General features: G+C 35.6%; 1 protein-coding gene across 9 annotated transcripts in view; it reads left to right on the forward strand.

The window, feature by feature from the left end:
- LOC108495475 (pleckstrin homology domain-containing family A member 7-like) overlaps positions 1 to 8,496 on the forward strand; it is a 176,492-nt gene extending 167,996 nt beyond the window's left edge. For 7 of the 9 annotated variants that reach the window (XM_017811219.1, XM_017811228.1, XM_017811195.1 and 4 more), the window contains 3 exons: positions 2,292 to 2,425; positions 3,226 to 3,368; positions 8,223 to 8,496. In XM_017811219.1, the coding sequence (XP_017666708.1) occupies positions 2,292 to 2,425; positions 3,226 to 3,368; positions 8,223 to 8,245 (300 nt within the window). In that variant the 3' untranslated portion in view covers positions 8,246 to 8,496. Of the gene's footprint in view, positions 1 to 2,291; positions 2,426 to 2,637; positions 3,010 to 3,225; positions 3,369 to 6,583; positions 7,042 to 8,222 lie in introns of those variants that run through there. The other 2 variants (XM_017811266.1, XM_017811237.1) reach the window with 2 other exon arrangements.
- The last annotated feature ends 1,584 nt before the right edge of the window (positions 8,497 to 10,080 follow it).

Raw genomic sequence — 10,080 nt, forward strand, 5'->3', positions numbered from 1 at the left:
AAGCGATTAAGTTAGGGAAAGTTATATTAATTGGAGAAAGAAGATGAAAAGACAACATGAAGAGTATTTGAAAATAAGAAACAGGAAAGAAGAAAAAGTTTAGTTCCCCAGAGGTACCTTACTCCTCTTCACTTTGACTGGCAAAAGGTGACAGAGAAGAGGGAGCACTGCTTTATTCAGACTTGAAAAGAAAACACCTTTCTATCAGATTTTGGAATGCCTTGGTTGGTGTTCTGGACACAAGATCTTTTTTCAGCTTCGGTAACCGAATTAAGTGTTAGTTTGAAATGCGATTGAGCCATCTGGTGGGAAAGAAAGAATATAGCAAGTGTAAAGGTTTAAGGAGGTACACTGTGTTGTGTTAAATGCCATGGTAGATGGCAGGTCACTAAAATTATTAATGATAATTAGACTGGTAAGCACCTTTACTCTTCTGAAAGCTGTTGGCAGAGTAGCATTTTATAGAGAGAGATATTTGTAAAAGGTTTACTCTGTGAGCCTCTGTGAGGATTGTCTGCTAATCTCTATGAATGAATGAATGTATCTTTCAGTTAAACTTTGTATAATTTTTACAGAAAATGCAGTGCTTTTGTAAACTTCAGAAACAGAAAAAATACTTTTGTTCTATTTCCTGTCCTTGTTGTACTCTGCTATTAATTTTTCTTTTCCTGAAGACCCCCAGGGCAATGGGAATCACTTTCAACTTCCTTAATTTAAGCCTTGGATAGGAAACATTTTTTCTTACAGGCATTTCTGTCCTACTTCAGAGTAACTGAAACAGGTCTGAAGCTCTGAGGGTAAAGCTTCTTTTTCAGTTTACCCAGGTTAGAGTCATAGAATCATAGAATGGTTTGGATTGAAAGGGATCTTAAAGATCATCTAGTTCCAACTCTTCTACCATGGGCAGGGACACCTCCCACTAGACCAGATTGCTCAGAGCCCCATCCTGGTCTTGTTGTCCTTTTCCATTTCTGTACTTTAGGTACTTCAGTGCCTCAGAAGGAAATGTACTGAGCTGTTCACATGTTAACTGGGTTTGTTATTCTGAAAATGGCAGGATATTCTGATCTAGGTTAGTTATATTAGGGAGATAGATACAGACATTTAAAAAAACCCCAAACACAACTCTATATATGTAGATAGATACATAGATAGCTCCAAAGGGGAGTTGGATTTCAAAGTAAGGAAGTGTAGTGAAAACAGGAGGATTTTTTTAGGAAGCATTGGCTTTGTGTTTCCTGAGAAGGAAGTATAAAAAATTTGAGGCTGTGATTTTAATATGGACATAAATGCCAGTGACTGTTTGTATGCTTTTGGCCCATGATTGCCTGTGAATTACAGAGCCTAATCACTGAGATTTGGGTTAGGCCACTTTACATAATTGAATTAGTGTGAACTAAGTTCAGTGGTGAAAAAATGTAGCAGTGTTTTTATTGAAAACTTTGAATTTTGAAAACTCATTGCCTCATGAGTGTTTTAACAAAAATCCAATGAGAAGAATCAAAAATAGTTCTCCTTTACTTATTTCTATTTATTTACACACCCTCTATTTTTGTTTTTCAAAAGCAGTCTGTTCTGTATTATAAGCATTGGTTTTCAAAGTCCTTTTCTAAACTGTGTTTTCATTGAGTGATTTAGGTCTCTTATGTGGAGAAAAAATTTTCCCCAAAGTAATTGATCCTAACAAAAACTTGTTGCTAGCTTTCATGCAATTATGTAGAAATTTTCAGTTTGCAGAAGTACATCTATGCAACATGTTGTTACAATTGCACAGTGTAGTGTATTTCTGTTTGCCTTTTTTTTTTTCTCCACTGCTCCCAGAAGAATATGCAGTCTCAGAAGAATTATACCATAGGTTAAAACTTTAGGTGGTATTTCCTTTCAATTGTAGAAGTTCTTGCTTGCACAACATAAAAATGACATTAACATCTCAGGTTGTTCAGTCAATCTTGCAGTGGTTGCTTCTTTTTACTGTAACACCTTTAGTCAGAGCCCTACTTCGGGCTCTAAGCCTGAGCTGAAGAAAGGTTCCCTGTTGATTCTGATTTCTTTTGTAATCCCCTTTAATATTTGTTTGATCTGTCTTCTAAAGTAAAACAAATCAGAGGGAAAAGACACAGTTAAAAGGGCATCCACTCATATCCAGAGGGAGTGTTTAGCATCAGGTACATGTGCTGACTGCGAAAATCCATGCTTTATTCTTTTCACTGTGTTCTCCCATTGCGGAGAATTCATCTCAAGTTTTTTAGGCATTTGTTATTAAAAAAATGATGCTTGCTTTCTTTCCACAGTTGTCAAAACCTGAGAAGGTTGTAATTCCAGAACGTTATGTTGAACTGGAGCCAGAAGAGCCTCTTTCTACTGAAGAACTGGCAGCAAGGCAGCGTAAAGCAGAAAAGATAAAGAATATTCTTACTAAATCAAGGTCAGGTTTTGGGGTTTTTCCCAAATCTTATATAGAGGCTAATGCTGAATATTGAGAACTAACTCGATGCAACAATCTTAATTCCTATGAATTACCTAAATGTAACTTTTAGCTTTTGGAAAGTGAACTCTGAATTTGTGTAGTATGCTTAAAGCTGCTTTTTAAAGCAAATTTTTAAAACAAATTTTGTATATGTCCATTTTCTTGTTCAGAGAATCCTAAAATAGTAGTGAGTCCTTACTAAGCAACTTGTAGATGAGAGTGAGGAGGAAGGAAAGGCACAAATCTGGCCAAAAGCAGAAGAAAAGTCAGCGTGAGAGCTGGAGTTGTGAAAGAACACTTTTGGCTACTTACAGCTGATGTAGAGTCAGCTGAAACATTCAGTTTCAAGAATTTGATATGTCAAGTATCTGCTGTCTCTGGAAGACAATTGAAGAGGCTGTGCCTGAGGGCTACCAGGTTATATGCCTTTTTGACTGAGCACTAGCAAGAAATTTTACTGGCAACTTCAAATAAATAGAATTTTTTGTAGTGCTTTTGTGTTAGCAGTGTATTTCCAACAAAGGGCTACTTAAGGCTTTGCAGAAATCGTGACTGAACATGTAATGGCTGTGTCATTTTTCTTTGTATGCTGTAGGCATTTACATGCAATAGTGACACTACTTTAAAGAACAGCAATAAAGTACGGAGCTTGATAGATGAGATCTGAAAACTGCCGTACGAATTCAAGCTTGTTCTTATCTGCATGGTGGATTCTTTATGTTTGCAAATGTTAATGTTGTTTTTCACTTTCCCACTAGTATGCACAATCTACAGCCTACTGTAGCCCAGGACAAACACAACTCGATTGATTTAGATTCACAGCTGCAAGAGCAGGAGCGCATCATTACCATATCATACGCTTTGGCTTCTGAAGCCTCTCAGAGGAGCAAGGAGGTAGCAGGTAATGCTTAGTTATTTACAAAATAACAGCTATTTCTTACCAGCTTCCAAAGTTGTATGGGGTTGTTGCTGAACTCCTGGCATAAGAGAAAGTTTTAGTCATTCCTATTCAAAATAGTGTGTATAAGTAACAAACGTAGAAGAGTCTAACAATTTACAGTGAGTATTTGGCCTCAGTGGACTGGATGAAGGGGGCAAAGTAGTATGATCAATAAGTTCAGAACTTGAAAACTTGCTCTAACTAATAGTGCTAAAAAAATAACATTTTAACTGAATTCTCTATAATTATATTAAATTGGATATTTCTATATTTTTAAAAAGAATATTGATTTGTGACTTTAAAAAATCAAGAGAAAAGGATTTAAAATAGTTTTTCTTAACCTAAAGAATCCCTGGTCCACTGATTGAGATTAGAGTACAATCATTTTCAACTTGAGCTGTGTGACAACAGGCTGAAAAAGACCTTGTAAAACAGGGATTGGCACGTTTCCGTCTGGTGACCAAGATTAGAGGTCAGAGCAAGACAGCTGTGCATGAATTCTACTTGATGCCTGGAAATTAATAGATCCTCTGCAATATGTTACTAAAAGTGATAATTTCACTCTTGATTGCTTTATAGTTGAAATAAGTAAGAAATGTCAAGAGATTTGTATCACACAGTAATCCATGCAGCAGCGATTCCAGCAAGTATCTGACTGGCCATTTATAACTGGCACCATTCACTGTTCCAGTGGAGAATGGAAATAATGGAAACTTCAACTATGATGGAGAAAAAATGTGCACATTTCTCATCTGAAGTTGTCAGTTTAAACTTATGGCACTTGCCACAGCAGCCCTTAAGACCTTCCCATTAAAGACAGATTATTCCAATATCCAGATGCGTAACATGCATCTACAGTAGCAGACTGCTGATTGAATGTGGCTGTATACTCAGGGATGCAGTGCCAGCTAAACCTAAGGGGAATGGGATTTTGAGGCGATGGAATACATTTTCAAGATAGGAATCTTGAGACTTCAGAGAGTTTCTGTGGGTAATTTAACTGACTGGCAGGGGTAAAATGATTGACTGAGGAGACAAGACGTTATAAAACCAAACCAAACACACAAAAAACCAGAATTGTAAAATCATGAGAGCGTATCAAGGAATAACCTCGTGGACCTTCAGGCCATCAGTGTATCAGAAGGGCTTCTCCACAGGTGGTCTGGTCCCAATTCTAGTGACCAGGTCCTTGTAACAGGAACTCTGGTACTTCATGTTTCATGAGGAATGAGCCAGTGCAGCATTTTGGCAAGCGAGTTCTAGCTTCTGCTGGGAAAAGGTCACACTAAAGCCAGGATCAGCCCAGATGAATGCAGCCCATACTTAAAATTATTCCTCTGTGTCTGTACGACAAGAGCAGAGTGCCTTCCCTACTTAAAGGTCTTCATGGGGCCAGATAACTTACTTCTGGGTATATCTGAATTTGTAGCAACTGTACAGAACTGAAATAAGTTTGATTTTTAAATATTGTATGGTGAATGTAGAAGGGTTTTCATTACTATAGTTTTTTAATTTATATTTTAACTTTTTAAATTGTAATTTTTTCGAAAGTGTGACTGTCACATATTTATAGGTATATGTAACCACAGAAATCCTCTTAATTCTTTAGTTTTCCTCAATGAGGGAATTAAAATATGTATTGGCACTGAAATGTTTAAATGGAACTTCAAAACATTTGCAGTCAGTTGTGAGATAATTTTTAGTTTAATTTTCTTTGTGAAGTACAGCAGCTGCCTCTTTTGTCATTCAGACACTTAAAGAAATCCTAACACAGTAGCTAAGGACTGAGGGTTTTAAGGAATCCCAAAATGTTACGTCTGTGCACAGTTTTCCTTGCCGCGCTTGTATCTCAAAAATTCTTTTATTGAAACATGTCTGGCTTTGATTTTGATTATTACTTACTCCTTTAAAAGCAAACACCTTTCATAGTATTTAAAAAAAAAAAAGAAAAGGAAGAAGTCAGAGTGGTTTGGTTTTGATAGAAAATCTACAAACCAGAAAAGAGTTCAGGTTTTTATTTATGGCATATTTTCGATGATCTAAGGTGATTAAAAAGAAAAGCATTTGATGCTTTGCACAGCTGATTGTACATTCTCATTTAGTCTCATATTACAGATTCTTTCACGTTGTTATTTTGGTAGTTTGATTTTTGAAGTGTGAGTTGTCATTTGCTCCTTGATGATGAAACAGACAATATATGAAAATCCAAAAGTAATTATCTAGATTTTTTTACGAAGGTTTGCTTATGAAAAAGACTGTGAAGCTTAACTTTTCCCATTTTTCAGGGGGAAGCAGTTATGTTAAGGTGCTATGCTAATATAAATCTTTTTAAATAAATTGTACATTTATCTAATCCTTGAAAAGCAGCATTTTAGAGTTCCTCTGTTCCTACTAAGAAATCAATCTTCTAAATGGAAACCATGTCAAGAATCTGGAAGATTAAAGTCAAATACAAGAGCATTAAGAAGTCACTTCCTAATTTGTTTGCTTTGGAATTACATCTATCTTCAGCCTTCCAAAATATAAAAGCAGAATTTTAGACTGAGTTTCAATCTCTTCAGTTTTATGATTATTGTCTTCCAATACTATATCATTAGTCTTATTTAGAAACAATGATAGTTTTAATAACTGTGTTCTTTATCCTGTATTTTTAAGCTGAGATCTGAAAATTTACTTACTGTATCATGCACTGTACTAAGCAAAATGTTACATGCATATGTAATATTTTAAAAATTATTTTTCTTTATGTTATTTTATTTCTGCTCATTGGCATATAACAAAGGAAATGTTGAAAACCCGTATAGCCTCAGTGGTGTCTTGAAATCAAATTAGCAAATACAGGTGCAGGTCCAGAACTGCAGTTTTAAAAGCAGGACTGATGAGAGTATATTAGTGTTGTGTGCTTTAATCATGTTCCAGTGAAACTTGAATACTTATCCGTGTTCTCATCCAAACAGGAATGTTTATTTGCATAACTTCTGCAACAAATAGAAAAAAACCAGCAATTAGAAAGAAATGTTGTCATCTAGACTGTATTCTGTGTGACTAAAATAGTGTAGCACCTCATTGTATTACTAATCAGGTTTCCTATTCATGTGGTAGAAAATTAAGGTCACTCCCTTGATAATATGAATGTTTGATTGTGCAGCCTAATTCCTGTATGTGATCCCTTCTAGCTCAGCAGTTGACCTATCCACCTAAAGCACCCTCACCTTCTGTACCACAGCCACCTCACTCCCCCTTAAGCAATGGATTTCACTACACATTTGTTTAAACACCTTAAAAGTAAGAACTAACTGCTCTCGGCATGTCTGATTTGCCATTGTGCCTGTGCTGTGGCTTGCTACATTTTAACATCTTTACTAAACCGAAATTGGATCCAAATGAAAGCATGCAGCTATTTTTCCTGAAACCTTTCATTCTTGTGAATATTGCTTCTAATGAGCTAACACGTGGGCTTCTGAAGTCTTCAGGTAACTCCTGTTGCTCTACAGATAAGGTGCTTCCACAATCTCACTGCGGTGAAGGAGGGAGACATCTGTACTGTTGGTAGCAAGGGGCCAGATTTTCAGCAGCCGTTTGTACTCCGATGGCCACTGCTGGGTACTCTAGTGGCCACTGTTGGGGTGCACAGGTGTTTTTCTGCCTGTGTGTGCCGTATAAAGTTGCTGCTCAAGAGAATCCAAAGAGCAGGGGGTTTGTTTGTGGGCTGGTTATCTTACACACGAGCTGGCATCGGAGTCCTGACTGTGGTGAGCTGAATATTTGGCCCTTTATGACTAAGTCTGCAATCTTGTGTCTGGCTATGATTGTGCCTTTGGTGTGTTTTTCATTGAATTGTGTTAACAGAAGATTATTTTTTTCTCTGATTAGGTTATTTTGCCACTTCAAATCTCGTTGTCCTTATTAAGAAATGTCTTTATTTGTATCTCTTCCTGGTAGGACTTGCAGTGTTTTCTATATTTGAAATAGAAAAACATGTAAATATTGCATACGACTGCTAAGTGTGTCCCTAGTTAAGACACTCGCATCCATAGTTTCCTTTGATACTATTCTCATATTTCTGATGTCTTTTGGCCTAATTTTATTGCCTGAAATTGAAGAAAAAGTTAAAACACAGATGAAATAGTAAAGAGGGTTGATTGAGTAACTCAAATAGTGTTAATCTTTAGATAACTTTGTTTTAATTGCCACTAATCTGAGTCAAATATCTGTGCAAAAAAATAAAAATCTAAATGGAAATGGCCACATACCAGAAAGGCCTTCTACAAGACCTGTGAAAAATGACAAATTTACATCAAGAGAGATGTATAGACATTAAGAGCCTCTACAGATCTTGATGGAAAGGACTGTTTGCTTTTCTGGTTCAGTTTATCTTTCTGAGAACCAGATTCTACCATCTTTGCTGTGTCTGAAGAACACTTGACTCTTCTATATCCAGGGGTATGCTAGCTGATTTTTGCTGTCACATAAGATCTTTGCATGTGAAGAGGTCTTAAGAGGTCTCTACCTATGTGTGGTCTAAAGAACCCAGAAAAATAATTGTACAGTGCCAGAGTATTAGATATAAAAAGGTACCTTTTCTTGCGAAAAATAAACTAATTGTAATGACCAGCACCATGCAGGGGGCACAGGCGTTTGAGCATCAGTGGCATCGTGAGATAATTATTCATTTAATGTGTCTGTGTGAATTGTTTATTCTGCCAAACTGCAGAAGGCTTTAAAAAAACCCAAACGTTTGCAGAAATTGCTTACTGCTTGGCATTGGTTTACTTGTTTCAGTATTTAACCATGTTTTATTTTACTTCATACTAGCCAAAGCAGTAAGTGAACACTGACATAAGACTGGAGGCAAATCCCACCTAGTGACACTGTGTGGAAGACAGAGGAGGTTCTTCACCAGCTTTCTGTGAAGATACTCATCGGCTGATGACACATTCTTCTGGAAATACATTCAGAAAATAATAGGGGGATTTTCTATGAAAATGAAGAGAACTGCAAATCTTTTTTTATTTACTTCCGTTTAGTTCACACTTTTTATACAAATAAACGGCACTTTTAATAAACTCTGTAAAATACTGACAATGTATTTTTAGAACAATGTATTTTAGATTTTTTTTTTTTAAATCAAGGGCTGAATTCATTTTAAAAGACACTACTTGCATAGATATTAAAAGACACTGTTACTTTCCCCTCAGGCTCAGATGCACATTGTAAAGTTTTGTGAAAAAAAAACGTACATTTGAACAAACCTAGGAGCACATTCATAGCGCATGGATAGAGCAAACACAGGTGACAGGTTTGGTGAAAGGGTGTTTTGGATTGAATATTTTTGTGGAGTTAATCACCCACCCTTTTGCCCATTAAATAATACATTGCAAGAACTTTTAGCTTGAATTTCTAAATATTAGTAACCACTGTATAGCTTAAATTTCCCAAGAAAGCCATAATGAAAACCAGTTTTGACTCCCATTTCATTTTTTGATCCCAGATGGTTAACTTGCTGGTATAAATACACAGTTTGCTAGTTTGCCCTTGACAGTAGTGCTGCCCCCTCCATAACAAACAGCTAACAAATTTTATTTTTTCTGAAAGTTGAGATGTGAAAGAAGACGACTTTTAATTAAGTAAGCAATAAAAAATTATAATATGTCATTTTACTAGCAAATACGTATTTTTCTTTTGATTTTTTTTTTCAATAAACCTTCCATTACGATGTATTGACTAGTATTTATCCTGGAAACAGCAAAACTAATGTAATGTGGCACCTGTTAATTTCTTACGTATGTTCACCTGGTGCTTAACTCTGCCAAATTTTTTGAAATTCAGTGTTGTACTTATGCATGGGGCAGAGGGTGAGGTAGTTAACATAAGAAGAAAATAAAATTAAATGAATTGCTGCAACTATACTTGAAAAAACCCTGTGTACGCATTGAATGCAAGACATGCAAAAATGTCCCAATGTTATGTAATTAGTAGCTGAGTTCAGCTCTGGATGAGAAATAACTGAGAAATACTTCTGCAGTATTTTGTGAAACCACTAACTTGTTTATTTTCTGTATTTGAGTAATAGCTAAAACCCCCTTGAAATTGCCCCTTGTGTTTCAGACTTTAAGACAAATATTATATTAACACTATACTCAGAAATATTCTTTAAAGTATATATTTAGCTAATACAATCTGTTTTACCTCAATACTGCCAGTATCAACTTCAAAACCTTTTGCCAAAATAATGATTTATTTTTGCCTTTATAAAAAGTTTTGAAAACATAAATGAATATTTTGCAAGAAAACATTAATTTAAATAAAATGTAACAGTTTGGAAAATGGTATATGTACAGATTAAAATATTAACATAACTTCCTCCTAGTGCCTCTTTCTTGTCTGCTGTCTTATCAGTGTCCAGATCAGTGGAAATCCAGAGTCATTTGTGCTGTAACTATATTTTACTCTTCTTTGATTCAAATGCCAGTGAAATTCCCCAGTTTTGCACTTATTTCACTGGAATTTGAATGAGGTTCCCTCTACTCCAATGCTTCATTTTTTTTTAATTATTATTTTGCTTAGAAATGTTTTTTTTTAAGTGTTTGATTAAATGTGACTTAATTCTTGAGTATAAAGATTTTTCAGGGTTGTGTACTAAACATAATAACCCCGGTACTGTCCTTTAAAT

This window comes from Lepidothrix coronata, unplaced genomic scaffold (genome assembly GCF_001604755.1).
Source record: "Lepidothrix coronata isolate B3197 unplaced genomic scaffold, Lepidothrix_coronata-1.0 Scaffold1, whole genome shotgun sequence".
NCBI lineage: Eukaryota > Metazoa > Chordata > Aves > Passeriformes > Pipridae > Lepidothrix > Lepidothrix coronata.